Source organism: Sarcophilus harrisii, chromosome 5 (assembly GCF_902635505.1).
Source record: "Sarcophilus harrisii chromosome 5, mSarHar1.11, whole genome shotgun sequence".
NCBI classification, from domain to species: domain Eukaryota; kingdom Metazoa; phylum Chordata; class Mammalia; order Dasyuromorphia; family Dasyuridae; genus Sarcophilus; species Sarcophilus harrisii.
In genome coordinates this window covers 118121642-118140223 of record NC_045430.1, presented here as the reverse complement: position 1 = coordinate 118140223, position 18582 = coordinate 118121642, and the positions used below count along the sequence as shown (strand labels likewise).

General features: G+C 33.3%; 1 protein-coding gene across 4 annotated transcripts in view; it reads left to right on the top strand.

The window, feature by feature from the left end:
• Positions 1 to 18582, top strand: part of SOX5 (SRY-box transcription factor 5) — a 446382-nt gene that overhangs the window by 389856 nt on the left and 37944 nt on the right. For all 4 annotated transcript variants that reach the window (XM_031938465.1, XM_031938463.1, XM_031938462.1 and 1 more), the window contains exons 10-11: positions 9726 to 9903; positions 15911 to 16056. In XM_031938465.1, the coding sequence (XP_031794325.1) occupies positions 9726 to 9903; positions 15911 to 16056 (324 nt within the window). The remainder of the gene's footprint in view (positions 1 to 9725; positions 9904 to 15910; positions 16057 to 18582) is intronic.

Genomic DNA, 18582 nt, shown 5'->3' with positions numbered 1-18582 from the left:
GAAGTCAGCATGAGGATGTCTTTCTCAGGGTGTCAGGAAGACACCCTCATCAAAACTGTTCATTGCTGCTTTCACTATTAGGATGCTGAAATAAAAGCAGCCAATCCTTATTCCTCTTTAAACAGGAAGGGCTTAAGCAAAGGTTGCTGTTGCATTCTCAGGCTTTCACTCTCTCACACGCTCTCTGTCTCTGTCTGTTTGTCTTTGTCTCTCCCAGTTTCTGTCTCTGTGTCTTTCTCTCTCTCTGTCTGCCTGTCTGTCTGTCTCTCTCCCTTTCTTCCCCTTTCCCTTTGTTTCTCCCCTCCTCTCTCTTTCCCTCTCCCTCCTTCACTCCTTTTTTTACTTGCTTGAAATCTTTGTCTCTTGATGGACCATCGTCCTTGTTATGCCCCAAGTGTGAGAGTCACCCAAAGAAAAATTTGTCCTAAGTTTCTTTCTCTCTCTCTCTCACATAGTAACTTCATCAATAACCATGGGTTTAATTATCATCATCATGGCAATAGGAAAAATTAATAAAAAGAGAGAGATTGAGGGAGGAATGAGACATAGGGAGTAAATACTGAATTTAAATTCAGCAAGATCTTTGAGAACCTGATCACCTTGTATTTAATGGTTCAGATTCCCATTCCAATCTTTCTTGAACAATTCTTCCTTCTATGTATTTGGAGGAAAGACAGATTGATGACAATCTATTTCAGTACCATGGAGGATGGGTTCCAAAAACAATGATACTTACAATCTTGTCTTCACTGCTTTTCCACCTATTACATAGGAACTTGTAATCAAATAAACTCTCAAGTAAAGCCTGGAGTTTAGATACCGTACATATTGGAGAGGATATGAAGGATGTGATCATTTGCCCCTGTGACTACCAAACTCTGTTCTCCACTGAGAATGATTCAGGATTGTAGGTTTTCTAGGTGCACAGTTCATAGTAAAACACTGATCCTAAGGGCAAGGAAGAGCCAATATTTAGCACAAATGGGTATAGCACATTTCCAGTGTGTCCTACATGCAGGAAAGATAAGGGACATCACTGACAGAAAAAGTAATGATGAGCCAGGAATGAACAGCCCAAGTTCAATGTTAGCTCATCTAAAGGTTAAAAAATCAAAAAAGTGGAGACAAGGTCTTGAAAACTTTGAACAGATCCTCTATGGAAGACCTATGGAATATAAATAATAATAAGATAGGATGAAAAGCCTGAATGGATTGTACTGTCCATTAATGGAGGTAGGACTCACAACAGTGAGAAGATAGATCCACTGAAGGACTGGATGGAGGTTAAACTCTTAATGACTTCATGCTAGGTAGACCCTTTTTCCTTTTTAAAGGATAGTGTGCTTTTGAATTATGTTAGAAAAAATAATTTCATATTATTTGTAGGCAATAAATGCAAAACATATGGTATCATTTTTGCTAAAATAATTGTCTACATATTCAATAAGAATCCTCTGATGGCCCAAACTGTGACAATATATACAAGTTGAGGAGGACAACGAAACTAAAAGAGGCTAAGAAATGGGAAAGTAGAATTATCTTTCCAGGATTCAAGAGAATACTTTTGCTTTGGACAACGAAACTAAAAGAGGCTAAGAAATGGGAAAGCAGAATTATCTTTCCAGGATTCAAGAGAATACTTTTACTTTGGAAGAATAATAAGAGTTTATTATTAAACTCTTTCTTCAATTAATTTGGACTTTATTATAAGTACAGTCCTTATCCCATATATATTACTTTGTTTTAGATAAAAATTTCTCAATGGTGATTAACTAAATGTGGTAAAGAGTCTAAAACAAATGTTTACCAGTTTTGGTATATATTTAGATAAAATGACAACTAATGCCCATAGCAGAAAATAATTAGGAAAAAAAATCACTGCTTTCATAGCCATTTCTATAGCTGATCATTCTGTTTAAATAAGGGGATTTGCCTTTGTTTAAGTCATTGGTAATTATCAGCAAATATATATTTGAATTTAAAATATATGTAGATTTTAAATTTCTTGGGTTTTAGGAAGCTAACCATTAGTCAAACATTAGTATCCTCAAAGAAAAGTTTTAAATGATTTTTAGAATCAACCATACTATGCTTAAATCTCTGTAATAAAAAAAATTCTTTATATCTATGTTAATCTGTTTTTTACAAATCACAGGATACTCTTCCCTTAAATATTTCTTTTGCATTTGACCACTTCTCCAAAAATCCCTTAATATTTTACTTCCATCATCTAAATATCAGATGGGATATTATCAGAGGGATTAGGGAATAATATGGTGTATGTAGCAAAGAAGTAATAGGACAAGTCAGAAAGAGATTCACTAATATGTTTTAAGTCCCTTAACTCGATTTTATCTTATATACATATTTTTTATTAAATGATACAATTAATTATCAGTACTAGCTTTCATAGGTCATCTGGTCCAAAGCTTTGTTATATAGAAGCAACTTGTTACTATTTTCTTATAGTAATTAATTTTCTGAATTTAGTTTGTTGCCTTGTGTAAATATTCTGGTGATAATTGGTTAAACATAATTCTGATTTGTTATTTATTTTGAAGGCTACTAACATAATAATTACAAAATATTTTTACAAAATTTACTAACATTATTCATTTATTACATGAATCATTAAGATACAAAATATCTTCCTCCCTGCCAGTGTAACTAAATGATACCCTCTGCCTGTTCAAGTGCCCTCTTCATATTTGAAGAGCATATTTCTTTATTAAATTCAAATTATTCTTTTATACATGTTAAAATGTTTTATTAGTTATGAGGTGGATAATGTTATATTGTTTTAGAAAGACTGCTTTTTCAGGACCTGCATATTTAAATTGTGAAGTTTCATTGAATAGCATATCTATTAGTACAAAACCTATTTTAGCCCTGATGATCAGTATCATCAGAATGTTCTTTTATGAATAGTATACTTCTACTTGTAGTTAAGTTTTTTAGCTGTTCAGCTATACAAACAAAAATAATGAATACTTTCTTTCTTTTTCATGAATAGTAGATATTTGATATGATTCCTTCGTAAATTATTAAAACAGACAAATTGTGAAGTAATATCATATAATGGGTCCTAATTATTTACCACACAATCTCCTGTATAAAGATCAAGCATGAGAGCTCTTATTAATATACCATTAGTCTGAACACATAATGAAAGGGCAATTTTGAATGACATTTATCAACTCTAGAACTGTCAACCTCTATTATGTCCTTAGGGTCTTGCTCTCTTTGGCCTTAGAAGAAAACATTGCAGAGAATGGAGAAAAGTATTCAGAAATTCACTACTTCTTTTTTTACTCAAATGTTTTAAGTAGACATGTACCATGCATGACACATTAGACTTCTCACCTCAAAGATGAGATGTTGCCTCCAACCCATTATCACTAAATATACATAAGTACATGCTTCTTCCCATCCCATATATATAGAATTTGTTATTTCCTCTACTCTCCTAAGTTTTTTATTTTTGTTCCACATTTGGAAATATACTCTGCCCCTATAGTGGGTTAGTGTTTCTGTTTAGTCAAGTGCAGCAGTCACCTTTATTTCCCCAAAGCATCCCCAAACCTTTTTCACCAGCTGTGATAATGTCAAAGGAAGTTCTATGGCTGTCAGAATAAAGGCTTTTGAGACACAACTAAGCCCTAAGGCCTGCCAGCATTTCTATATAGAAAGAAATAAGCAGGGACACCATTTTACAACAAAAAGTTAGTGTCTGGAAATACTGCTCCTTGATATTCTTTTTAAAAAAAGATGGATAAGATCCTAACCCAACACACAATTTAGCATACCCTTATCTCTAGATTTTATCTCTAGATGTCACAGTATGCCCACATACAATGGATTTCCAGAAAAAAAGACCTGAATTAGGTTATTTCACTATCCTACAAATTTTCTTACAATCTAGAATCCAAGGAATTTATTTACTTTTATAGTAATCTCTTAATTTGTTAATGATAATATAATACTAAAGAATGCGTTATATAAAAGATCAAAGTTACATTATTTTTAATTTATCTATTTACTCCCTAGTAATGATTTTGAGGGTTTATTAAATTAGACTATTCCCCATCACATTTCCTTGTATTTGGCTACTGAACACAAATTATTATTATACTTACATTTAAATATTTGAGGTATTGTTGTCAAGATCTCACCTACTAAAGACCCCTTTCATTCTCTGAAATAAAACTCATGTTCTGTTTGGATATTCTTTGTTCTCTTGATGAGAACATAGCACAAGACCATCTGGTAACTAGAAAACTGACTTCTTCCTCTATTAAACTTGGTAATGCAGAATGACAGTTTATTAAGTAAAAGCCATGCCCTTCCCGGCAACCTATTCTCTCATTCCCAAAGACATAGTCTTACTCCTATTATATTCCTCTGCAGATCTGCCTTCCCTTTTGCATTGTGCCCTTTGGAGCCCTCATTCTATTTTTGACAATTTCTTTTTATCTTGAATCTTTTGTATCTGTGTTTCTTGTATCTTCTGGTACTGATAAGGATCTGGCTTCCCCTCATAAGACATTCCCTGAGTAAACATCTTTTATAATACTATATAATACCTTATCTAATATAGTACCTTATCTAATGTTCCTTTGACATAATGTACCAGAACACAGAGTAAGTATATACCTTGCTCCCCAGAACCACTTGTGAACCATCTCTTTGCTGTCATCTCCTCTCTTGAAATTCACTTCATATAAACAGATATTCAAAGCCTAGTGACAATCATCTGCTGACCCCCAGCACATTCTTCCCTCTCTTGTGATACAGTATCTGATTCATATCTTCTATCCTTCCCTCCCCCTGCCTCTGTAGTTGAGGATGTCAAGTTTCATGTTGATGTTGCTCCAGGCTATTCTCTGAGTTTATCAACTTCATAAGGTCCCGTGACTTAGCACTTTACTACACCTCAACTACATACAGGGATAATCAGAGTTGTTTTTTTTTTTTTTTTTTTTTCCCTCTATCACCCTTAAGCAACCTACTTCCAAAATAAAGCATTCCTCAAACTTTATCTCTTAGTGCTCCATTTTTCATTGCCCTTCTTTCTTCTTTAATCTACTTTTTGATGTAGCTGCTACTCTCTTTATTTTTAAGTGTTTGCATAACCTTCATTTCTTTCCCTTTCCAACCTTGGTCTTTTGGTTAATCAGTTCAATTATATACTTAAATATCTTGTCTCCTTACATGCGTTGCCAAATCTGAATCTCTTAATCATCTTTGAAGAGTGTCCACTCCAAATTGACAATTGAAAAAATTGGGGTTATCAGTTATTAGTTTTCTTCTTTGCCTTGTTTTTAAATCTCCAAACGTTGTGATATCATTTTCCCATTCTCTCCTTTGAACTAGTTTCAGATCAAGAGGTTATATCGCTCTACATATGCTCTTGATCCACTGTCTCTAATTCTAATCTCTATTCATTTATACTCCTCTGTAGCCTAAAGACATATAGAAGTCTCTACCATTCTTAAAATTAAACTATAAAAAAGCACCTTTATTTGAACCCAGAATCTCAAGTTATTTCCCTAGATCCCATCTCTTTTTAGAGCTAAATTTCTATTTTTTAAGGCAAGTTATTGATGCTGACTGCCCCCATTTTTCTCTCAATCATTTTTCAATACTTTACAACCTATCTTTTAACCTCATGACTCAATTAAAATTCTTCTTTCTACTATTCACTTTTTCTTGAAAAATTTCTTTCTTTCATTTTTGATCACCTTTATTTTCTGATACATTCCCTCCCCCCATTCAGAAATATATACTTTTTGAGGCAAAGTCAGAGAAAGAGAAGAAAAAGGGGAAAAGATGAGAAAAAAAATCAGTTCAGTAAAATTTACCCAGAGGTCCATAGCAGTTGTCTTGCTTCACACCATGGAAGAATTTGTCTACTCATTTTTTTATATGCACACACAGCTTATTAGATTATCTATTTTATCTTTTGTAATCTTCTTTCTCTCTTAACCATATCGATGAAAGAAATCTGACCTGGTTGTAATCTATTTTTATGGTATGTTATTTAATACTCAGGTATACATATTTTGAATTCATTGTAGTATGTAGTATGAGCTAAATCTAATTTCCATAAAACTTTTTTTTCAGTTTTTTTTTCCTAGTAATTTTCCATCACATTTAGTCAGTGATTATGGCTAAATAGTTCTTTCCTAAGAAATTTGTATTTTTAGGTTTATCTAACACTGAGTTGTTGAATTTTATTTCTGGTTATTTTCTAACTAGTCTTTCCCATTAAGCTGCTTTTCCCTATTCATTAACTAGAACTGAATAGTTTTCATAAGTATTGCTTTAAGGTCTGCAAGTATTAATCCCCTTTCATTTCTATAATTTCTTTATTTCCCTTGACAGTCCAGATCTTTTGCTTTTCCAAATGATTCTTTGCACCTCCAATTTAATTTTCATCTAGCTCTACAAAAAATATTCCTTTGATAGTTTGGCATAGCACTAAATCTGAAAATTAATTGAAATACTATCATTTCATTATATTTGTATTATATAGACATGAACAATTAATATCTCTCCAGTTATTTAACTTTCTTCTTTATTTCTTTAAGGAGTTTTTACATGTACAGGTAATGAAGGTGCTTTAATAGGCTACATTAGTAGGCTAATACAACTTCCCTTTATGGCCTCCTGAATTATTTGTTGCAATATTGAAATTCTGTGGCAACTTGTAGTTTATATTATGCTTTGTAATTTTATTGAGGATAATTAATTATCTCTCAAGGTATTTCTTTGCTGCTTCCCTAGGATTTTCTAAGTACATCATTCTCTCCCTAAATTTCACTTACTTCTACTACCTTTCTTATCTCTTTAAAGAATAACACAATCATCTGAGGCCCTCCAGCTTACAAATTGTCATCCTAAGCAACTTACTGTCCTTCAACCCCATATTCAATCTGTTGGCACTATTTGTCTATTTCACCTTTACAACATCTCTCAAATCTATCTTTCTCTCTAAAACTACTATCACTCTGATACAGACTCATTATTTTATACCTAGACGATTACAATAGTCTACTGATAGGTCCATCTCAATTCTCTCTCCATTCCAACCCACCCTCCATTCAGCTACTAAAATGATTTTTACTGCAATAAAGATCATGTCACCCTACTCAATAAACTGGTGTTTCCTCCAAGAACAAATACAAAATGCACTGTTTGGCATTCAAAGTTCCTCATAAACTAGTTCTCTTCTATTTTGTAGTCTTCTTATACTTTATTCCTTTCCACATATTCTTCAATCTATGATAGTTGTATTGAAATGATTGAAAGATTGTCATGAAAAAAACAAATTTTATTTGTTTTGAATTTCAAAACACCAAATTTTTCCTTATATTTGCTAATTACTAGAACTATCTGTAATGTTCTCTGGTTAGGTTTTCTTGGGGTCTCTGGGAGCAGCCTTTGTTTCAGTCAAGTAATCACCACAAGAATAGCCAGGTGTTAAAGTCCAAATCCTCTACTGTCTCCTTGCCTGGGGCTGGGCAGCTTTCTTAGAGACCTTCTGAAGTCTTGGTTTCAGTGGAGAAGCTAAGAAGGGCAGCCCTGCCACCTGTGTGAGATGGTGTGGTGTTGTGAGATGGGATGAATTTGAGTCCAAGGGCTTATGCTCCAGCGTCCAGCTTTCTGTCTGCTTATCTTCTCTGGCTCTCTGAATCTGAGGGCTTTCTGAGTCCCAGCTTATATGCTCCACACTGAGTATAAACCAATCATATCTCTAGGAAATATTATTTGTTGTAAGATTAAATCAATCATACTGAACCATGCTAAACTAGATAACCATTGTCTCATCAATTCCACTTAGTACCTTGTAATCATCCCTGTTTCAAGTTCATAGTTCTGGCCCATAATAACTGTCCAAAAGTGAAATGAAGTCCTCTAGAACTAGTGGGTACCCTTTAATTGAACACAGAGACTGGCCTTTTACGAGTTGAATGTCTTATGGAAAAGACTTTTTTTTTTTTTTTTTGGATATGAATTAGACCATATAGCCATTGGCTCCCTTCCAAATATAAAATTTCTGTTTCTATGGGTTTTTAAAAATTATTTAATATCAAAGCTAAAACATTTTGATAATATCTACCTATGCAATCTAAAGTACTTTGTTCAAAAATCACTTAAAAAAAGAAACATCATACAATTAATCTTATTTTATAGGTCAGGATACTGAGAGAACAGTTAATATAAAAGTTTTACAATAAATGGCAGAACTTAGGATGTAATTATGCAGTCTTACTGCATAACCAGTGTCAGTTGCACCAGAGGAATCCATGAATGAGCCAAATATGAAGTTGAGTATTCATTAATATAGATATATAGTCAAATGCTGTCTAACACCAACATATCACACCAGAATTGGATATCACTAGAATTTCTGAACTGGTCATGCTCAATTTTCTATTGCTAATGTGTAAATAATACATCATACCCAATTGAAAAATCTTTGCTACCCTTAAGTCAATATCCTTTAGACACAGAATCCAACTGCATCCAATTCTATTGGTTTTCATATATTTTATATCAGCTATTACTTTTACTCAGAACTTCTCTAGTTCATGCTATACCATATCATGTGTAAACAGACTCTGCCTAAGATTTTAGAAAATGAAAAGGTTTTCAGTCTCTGAAAGGATCAATAATGTAATAAAAATATAATTTCCTTTATGACATTTAGTTGGTTTTTGTCTGGGTCAAATCCAGAGACATTTCTTTGAAGTCTAGAGGTGGAAGAGAGGAATTACCTGATATTTTTAAACCTTGGGAAACTTCCTTCTGTTCTGAATATAGGGGACTCCAGGCAATGATTTTTATATGAAAATATACAAGAATGATTAAGATATCTCATCTACATTACATAATTTGTCTTGTGGCTAGTTGTATTCATGTTTCATTATACTTTCTTATACATTCAAAGGCAGCAAGGGATGGTGGAAAGAATTATACTGGAAGTCTGTATTTCAGTTTTAGTTACAGCTCTGCAACTTTTTCTACAATATTAGGCAATGACTTCACATGTATGATCAATATTCTGTTGCTTGCATTCTTAAGAGATTGGGGAGGAGCAGGAAGGAGAGAGAGAATTTAAAACTCAAAATAATTTTAAATATTTTGAAAAAATTTAAAGGTAATTGGGAAATATTTAATGAAATAAAAATTTAGTAAAAAATATTAGGCAAGTAAACCTACAAGTCTCAATTTGCTTATTTGTAAATGAGGATAATGAAACCTTCCCTAAATACTTTACAGAGTTGTGGTATGGTTCAAATGACATAATGTCTGTCAACATATTATGAGGGGCTATATAAATGAAAAGTACTATTATCATTAGAATATGTTGTAACAGTAAAATATAATAAGCTCCTTGAGGACTGTGGCTATATCACTTGGATTTTTATAGTCAGCTCCTACCTCTATATGTAGCAAGTAGTAGTTATTTAAGAAATTATTATTGATTGATTGCTGTTACTAAAGATAACAGTAATTATAATGTCACAAAATAGGTTGTTAATATCATATTGATATTCTACTGATAATATTGTTAATGATACCAAATTCCATGTGATATAGAAGCAATAAAGATCACTAATTGATAGACATGTGATGAGACAATAATATTAGGCTACATACCTGTATTTCTCTAGACTCTTGAGATCTTATGATAGTTTATGTTCTGTCAATTATTTCAGGATGAAGTGGCACAACCACTGAACTTGTCTGCTAAACCCAAGACCTCTGATGGGAAATCACCCACATCACCCACCTCTCCCCATATGCCAGCTCTGAGAATAAACAGTGGGGCAAGCTCTCTCAAAGCCTCTGTCCCAGCAGCATTAGCCAGTCCTTCAGCTAGAGTTAGCACAATAGGTAAGTTAATCTTTTTATTTTAAAAAACAATTTACAGCTGGTGTTCTAAAATGTTCTTAAAAATGGCCACTCGTGTTTTACATATGGTTCTGGTTCAACACAATGCAAATTCAGTGCAGTTCAATGAACTGTGTAGTGAGTGAAAACTACATAAACTCATTTTAAGCTGAAACTAAGGATATGACGCCTCCTTAAAAATCTATGTTTATTAATTACTCCTACTCATGAAAAGTAAATTGATTACATATTCTCTTTTTATAATAGAGAACAGGATTTTAAAGTCAGCAGGACTTAAGTTCAAACCCTACCTCGGTGATGTGATCCTGGGCCAGCATTTAATCTGGTTTGATTTTCTAATTTACAAAATGGAGGTAATAATAGCACCTAATTCATAAGGTTTTCACGATAATCAAATAAGAAAACAGATGCATGTAGTAAAATCTCTAATGCATTACATAACTGTTCATTATTAGAAGTGGTGGCCTTAATGTGTGATTATTTACGGACCAAAACAGCAGAGATCTAGGCCCAATTAATCCTTCCAGAAAACTCAGTGCATAGTCTGTTTCATTAGTATGTTCCTAGGTGAATTCATCCAATTACCAATTTTGGTAATATGCATATTTGCCTACAAGAAAGTTTATGTAAAGATAAAATCTATCAGCCATGTTAAAAATATCACCAGATGATATCACTGATGTTCAGTCTGATCCTGCTTGGACTTTCCTTTAGCACATCCAGGTTAAAAGCATACATAGTTCTTATCTTCCAGACTTAACAATTGTCATTCTAGTGCAGTGATTTCAGGTATACATGATCAGACTTTTAAAATGCTCCAGACAATGTCAATGCTGCTGCCTTTTGGGGAGAATGGGAGAGGAATCTGGACCTATATTTCATCATTTTGAGGAAGTACAGAAACTCCCTCCAAAGACTAGATCATTTATAATTTACAGTCTTAAAGAGTTGCCTGAAACAGTGAGAAGTTAAACAAATAGCTTATCACCACATGTATCATAAGTCAGAGGAAGAACTTGAAATAAGGTCTTTTGTACACCAGAGCTTTATCCATCTACTCCTTCTTCCAGGCTTTTTTCCCCATCATATTGTATTGTATAACAAAATATCATTCAATTAAAACAAAATATATATTTATATATAATGCTTAATAATTGTATATTTTTAGTATTATGTATTCTTTTGTCTGGGAGCAGCAAGGTAGTAGAGTGGATAAAATGCTGGATCTAGAGTCAGGAAGACTTTCTTCTTCAATTCAAATCTGGCCCCTGGCACTTACATGTGTCACCCTGGATAAGTCACTTAACCCAATTTGCCTCAGTTTCTTAATTTGTAAGTGAGCTGAAAAATGAAATGGCAAACCACTTCAGTATCTTTGCCAAAAAACTCCGAGTTACAGAGAATGGCACAGCTGAAAAATGATTGAACAACAAAAATTCTTTTTTTTTTTTTTAAGATCGAACAGTAACTAGTGAATATTCATTCTAATTGATAAGGAGGAAAAACATTAATATAGAGAGAAAATATTTTATTTGCAATACATGAAATATTTAAGTCCATCAGCTTTGTAATTGAGTTACATATGTCCCATTGTTTAATGTATAACTACATTATTTAACTAAATGAATAATCTATTTGCATTCTTATTAATTCTTTTTCTTTAACTATAACTGTCATGTTTAAAAATTGTTCCTGGAAATAATGAATAGTGTCTATTACTATATGTTTAGCATTTAACTAGTATTTTTCAAAAGTAAAATTCCTCTTGTTTTTCCATGAAAAATTTTTTCCATACCTACATCTCATTTTTTCGTAGATTTTAGACCTCTACAATTTGCTTTTCTCCTTTCAACAAAAAGCAGATGTTGAAAAGCTGTATGTACCTGTAATGAGTAATAATGTAGCTGGATAAAAGCTGTGAGGATTAATGGAGCTGTAAAGGTCACTCTTGAAAGAAGAATTAATGTGTTAGACCATTAATAAACCATGGAAAACTGTGGACCAAAAGATAACATACTTAAGTTATCATTAATGGCATGGGGCTCTTTGCTATATATCTGCTAACTAGAAATATAGAAAGTGATTTTTTTGATGTTGCAGAACAATATTACTATGTAAAATATAAGAAATAGTAGTTTAAAATGGTGCACAAATGGATAAAGCTGCCCAAAAATAGAGTTCTTAAGAAATATGAATTTCCTAGAAGAGTGAGAGAGCAGGTTTCTGAATCTGTGACCAAGATGTTGATCTTTGAGAAGTGTTAGAATTAGGTCTATAAGTCTCCAGTTTCTCAAGGCAGTTATTATATTTGACCATAGTTTATTATTCTGGCTACAGAATCTGAATTAATTCTTCCCATTCCTAATTATATTGTCTATAACAATTTTATAGTAGAGTATTTCAAAGAATCTAGAACAATGTGGTAGAGACACACTGACAAAATGGCATGTAAAGACAGCTTGATGTACAGAAGAGTGCATCGGTTAAGAAAATCCTGGCTGAGGTACCAAATGTTTCCCTGGAAAAATCGTCCTCACTGTGTTTTGGTTTCCTCACCTAAGAGGATTGGCCAACTAAGCAACCCCTCAGCTTTAAATCCATGATTCCATAATGTGATGTTGTTCATTTGTTTTAGCTGTATCTGACATTTTATGAATCCATTTGGAGTTTTCTTAGCAAAGCTATTGCTGAGGTTTGTCATTTCCTTCTCCAGCTCATTTTACATATAAGGAAACTGAGGCAAAAAGGGTTAAGTGACTTACTAAGGGTCACACAGCTAATAAGCATCCAAGGCCAGATTTGCATTTATGAAGATGAATTTTCCTGACTTCAGGCCTGGCATTCTATCCACTAAGTGACCTAACTGCTCTCTATGATGTGATAAACCTATTTTACTTTCAAGTCCAACAATTTGGTGCTTTTAACAAGTTTTCAAACAAATAAATATATTGCTATGAAGCAAGGCGGGGCAGGGAGGGGGAAGAGAAGTTAACTATGCCTGAGAAATTATGTTTCTCATTTTTTCCACAATTTGACTTAAGAAGATATATAATGTTCAGATGGTAACATGGGAAAGAATACAGTAAAATTTCTTCACTTGTACAAAAGTTTTTGGAATTCAAACATAGCTTGTACCTTTGAGTACAACTACCTAAAGATTTTGTGAAAATTAATATTTATTGCAAATTATTTGCAATATCAGTAGCTGTTTCTTACATGGAGGGCTAGCTGATCAACCTCATTTTAAAAAACATATTGAAACATATTTTTACAAACTATATCAATTACCTTTATAGTAAATCACAATATCCATTTATTGCTACATTAGTTATAAATACATCTGTTGAAATAAACATATATGCGTGTGTGTGCGTATGTGTAGACTGTATATAATAAGAAAATATAGCTACATCACCGGTCAATAAGTCTTCAACAAAGCACAAATAGTTTATTTCAGCACAGAAATATAGTGACAGGCAAACATAACAACTAAAAAAGCTGAATAAAGTCTTATTTAGATTCAACTGTCCAATATATAAATAATTCTCCAATTTAACTCAGAAAGTCACAAATGTCAGGGTTTCATATAGTATATTAATTAAAATCTGTGTCTCCAAACCCAAGAATGTTTATTTTAAAATGGAAACTTATTTTTTTCCTCTTTCACACACCAAATTAGAACTATATACACATATATTTCAGATTGCATTTTATTCATTTTGAGTTCTACTTTCTGTCAATAGTTCACCCACCCCCTCCATAATAATCTAAACTCTCTTTGCATCTATATTAATCATTTTTTTTCTTGCACACTAGTATCTTGGCAGCCAGTGAAAAACATAAGGAGTTCATGCTTTTATTCACTGCTATGTGCCAAACCTTTTCAAGTATATTTGTATTCTGTAGAAACCAAATAGTTCACAGAACAGCATTCTTTCAAGTTGGTAGGCAAACTCAAGTTAATAGGTAAAATTATGAGGTAAAACTTCTTAGAACTTATTGAACTGTTTTCTAAGACTACCACTGACTTTTATGAACTATAGTATTTATCTTTTTTTTCAATTATATTGCCTAGTCATATGTTTTAGGAATGATACTTAAGCAGTTAGTAAGGAAAAAGATGGATAAGAGTAATAAAATATTAAACACAACTATTTTTTAATAGTAGATTTAAACTTAAAAGATTATTTTTAAACCTATTTAAAGACTAATTGCTAGTTCTTTTTTTTTAATTACAAGGAGTTGGAATCACATTGTTTGCAGAAATAATGTCATTGTTTTCAGCAAGATACTTATTAGACCCTCCAGACCTTCCCTTCCTCCCCCCACTCTCCCATCAGGTTTCTCTCAGCCTTTTTAAGGAAGATCAGAACACCAGGTCCAATCTGTGCATAATAATTTTTTTTTTAAATGGATCATTTAGAAACCTTCTAGCTGTAAAGCAGTGAACTAATCTGACATCAGTTTCTTCAATAGAAATGTTTTAAGCAGCAAGATAATATTCTGCATTTTTTGGCAATCAGCAGATCAGATAGAAGAGTCTCTAGCAATACAACGAGGATGTGTATTGTAATCTGACATGATTAGATGAGGCTCTTTAGGAACAGAACATTCATAATTGAGACAAAGAAAGAGTATTAATAACACTTTCCTAACACGGCAGTTAGCCATTTTATATTTCCTTTCTTTAATCTTAGTGTTTTTCAACAAATCATGGGATTTAATAGCGTGTTTTGGCAGATTAGAGGATTTATGGCCCAGATGTTTTTTGTTCTAAAAATGGATTAGGGTGTAAAGTTTGCTGGAATCCATGGAACATGTTGAGGCAAGCCGGTCATTTTATGTGTGATTAGTGCCTGCCTTCTGTCTCACAGTCCCTCCATCTGTCACAATTCACCAATGGATCTGGTTAGATTTAGCCTCATGTCACAAACAAGTCCCTTTTCTGGGCAATTTCATATTATAGATTCATTTTATGCCATTTTTATGCCCTAGTTAAAAGAGAGAGAGAGAGAGAGAGAGAGAGAGAGAGAGAGAGAGAGAGAGAAAGAGAGAGAGAGATGATAGATATTAATTTCCCTTAGAATATTTGAAAAATAGACAAGGACTTAAAGTCTCCTATCAGCATTCCATCCTATGAATCATTTGCAGATTATAATAAGTATAATCTACACTAAAGAAAAAGATGACAATGTGTCACATTTTAAATTAAGTAGTATTAGTAGATGTGCTTCTGATGTCTATGGTTTAAAAGAAATAATTCAGCAATATATTGTCTAAATTTTAGACTGTGGAGCAGCAACCTCAAATTAGACATCTGACCTTTTATTAGCAGCATGAATTAAGTGTAACATAGTTATGATAGCCACAATTTCTTACTAAACACTTAATGACAATCACTTGGTAACATTCATAGCATGAGATTTATTATCTCAACCATTATGAGTTTCATATCTACAACAAACCACTTGCCACCTGTGGTTTATTTTAATATATCTGGGTTTAGGGGAGAAATGACCTTTTTTCAACGGGTTCAAGATCTATTCTCTCTGTCCCTAGAAAATTCAGTCCTGCTGTCCAAAAGCCACAAGTTGTCTGTCTAATATTAAGTAAATGTTGAAATTAAATCAGGTATTGGAGTGTTTTCACTACGTTTCCTAGGGTTCTCATCCAACTGTCAATTTCATTAGAAAAGTTTAATTGCAAAACAAAGGCTATGTCAAACATTCAGATAAAAATGTAACTCAAAATCTGTTTTTGATGCCAAGTATCTAGACACTTAGAAACAACCTTTTAAAAAACAACTGATTTTTTTTTTTTCCCAGTTTCATTCAGATGTTCTGTCATCATTGCCATGGCTGATATGTGTGATATTTTCACTGTCTCTTTCATTTAATTAAATGCTTAAATAAAATATGAAGAAGTTTTACAGAGCAGACAATTTTATCCTTAACTACATAAAATGATACACTTTCTTCTATCACATCAGGTTATTTAAATGACCATGATGCTGTTACCAAGGCAATCCAAGAAGCTCGACAGATGAAGGAGCAACTTCGGCGGGAACAACAGGTGCTTGATGGGAAGGTGGCTGTTGTGAATAGTCTGGGGCTCAATAACTGCAGAACAGAAAAGGTTAGTTTTTTAAACTAATATGTTACATGAATATGACAGATATATTCATATATATACACATACATATTTAATTTTTTTCTTAATATCTCTTTACACTTTCTTCATAGTATTCCTACTCTTTCTTTTTCTCCATCTTTATGGAACTTCTCCTATCCTATACTCATTAAAATTAAATTTACCAAGACTCAGTTAAGAATTAAATTATACTTAAATCCTTCTCTAAATGCTTGACAATTGGTGACAACTAATTCTCTGTTTCATGTGTCAATATGAATTACAGTAAAATTAGATTGTCTTTGAAATATGTGGGCCTGAGTAAGAACGTTACTTTATGGAAATGCTCACATGGTTTGTGCAATGAGCTGGATTTGAAAATTCTGAAGCTTCTTTAAGTAGCATAAGCTGGGAGCTGATGCTACATGAGCTCATCTCCTAGGCATCTAGGCTTGTGAGGTTGTCATATATGATGCTACATTTCTAATACAGAGATCTGTCGAGTTATATTAGACAAATATGAAACTGGAAAGACATAATTCCTTGCAAAAAACACCATGAACTTTTTGTAGAACTTCAAAACTAAAGTTGTTGAATCTAATATTCTATAACTGTCCAAATTAGCTATCGGATATTATAAGGCCATTGTCTAGGGAGAGAGTTGCTTTTCTTCATAAGTAATAACTTAAGATATTACTCCAAAATGTTCAAAATGATATATGTTTATATTCAGTATTACTTGACTTATGTTAAATTGAATTTTTTTTAAATTCTAGAATCCCATTTTTATAGAGGCAGATAGAGGACCAGGTCAATAAAAGTAAAAAATGATCAGCTACTTAGCACTAACTTGAAAGTTAATCATCATGGGAAGCTTATGAATCAAACAATATTGTCCAGAATGAGCAGATTGCTAATTTGGATAGCTTTCCAGTTTCCCTAGGTTTTATGTGGAGTTTGATCAATAAGCTCTGAGAAGCCAGCAGACTGCATTAAGAATGTGAAATGTATGTATGATTTTATCACCAATGTATTTTTCCACCAATTATAACAGGGGCGTCAAGGATGTAGAAGCAGTTCCAATTTTATTCACTCCTTAGGGAAAAGATCAAAGAAGGGGTCACTATACCACTCCCTGTGTGGCAGTAACTAAAATACAAAGAGGTGGGGCATAGGGACTTTAGGCTGCTTAAAATAGGAGAATACCAGAAGGGAAGGGGAAGAGGAAAGTGTCAACTATAAGAAGAAATGATCACAAGCATAAAGGAATTTATATTCAAATATTTAAACATTCTTGAAAGGATGCTTGAGCAGAAATTCCTTTTCTCTGCACCCCATGTAGAAATGAGTTTAACACTCAGCCAGATGCTAATGCAAAGTGACTCAAGCTATTCCTCGCAAGCATAGCTAAATTGCCATTATTTGTTAAGCGCATTGAATTCAGCTGTGGATACAGCAGTTGGTTGCATTCACAAAGCATCTGTACCCTTTTTTTTTAATCCTCCAAAGCAGAGACAACTCTACCTATCTCCCCCCTCTCTTCCCCTGTGCTGGCTGGGAATTGTCAAGTGACAACCGACCAAATCCTTTTGGACAGGAAGCCTTCATCCTGAGTTCTATATACTTGCAAAGCAGGCCTTGTGGTTGGATCAGGGAGCCCATTAAAAGCACTTTGATGGTATGGAAATTCATCTTCGTGAAGCGCCTAGGCCCCTAAGCAACATGCTGTTTAACTGTGGTTACAGATCAGTCATTCACATCGAAGGGCAGTAATTGTGTTGACGGCTTGTAAGGCAATGGAAGTACATAAAATAATCCTGGGCCCTCCACCATGGCACTGCAAGTTAATCTTCTTTAATACAAATCAGCTGTTGTTCTAACACATGACTTTATGCCGGCTCCAGTGACTCTGCAGAGCCTTTTGATTAAGTAACAGGAGTGGAACCATCTGCATTCATTTTATTCTGTTATTTGCCCATTATGGGGGTAAACTCATTTCTTCTTCTTTCCCCCACCTCCCCATCTAAAGTAATAGCTTATCCCTCCCCATTAGCACTTTATTTTAGTAAAAACATTATAAGTGATTTTCCCTTCCTCTTTTGTCAAAGGCAACTTTAAATTTCCTTTTTGATATATCTGGGAAAAAAAAAAAAACTGGCTGACTGGATTTCATTCTTAGTCATGTTTCCATCCTCATGTCTCTTCCTTATGGGTGTTAAATGTGATTAAAAGTTACACTGTATTTTCAGGCATGTTTGAATTTAAGTTTCTTTGGCCTATCCTTGATGATATCCCGTGACACTGGAAGAGCTGATGCTCTTCCTTGTAAAGAAGCTTTTGTAAGAATTACTTCCTTGAGTTGTCAGTCAGTTCTTTTTCTATAGACTCAGTTATCAAACTGTTACTAGCCTGTCCTTGGGAATAAGATATACCTGTTTAATTCACAATATTATCACAAATTATCATTGAGACTTTTCAGCCATTTTAAAAATAATTGGAATTCTGAGTGAAAGTCCACGTATGCTTATATAT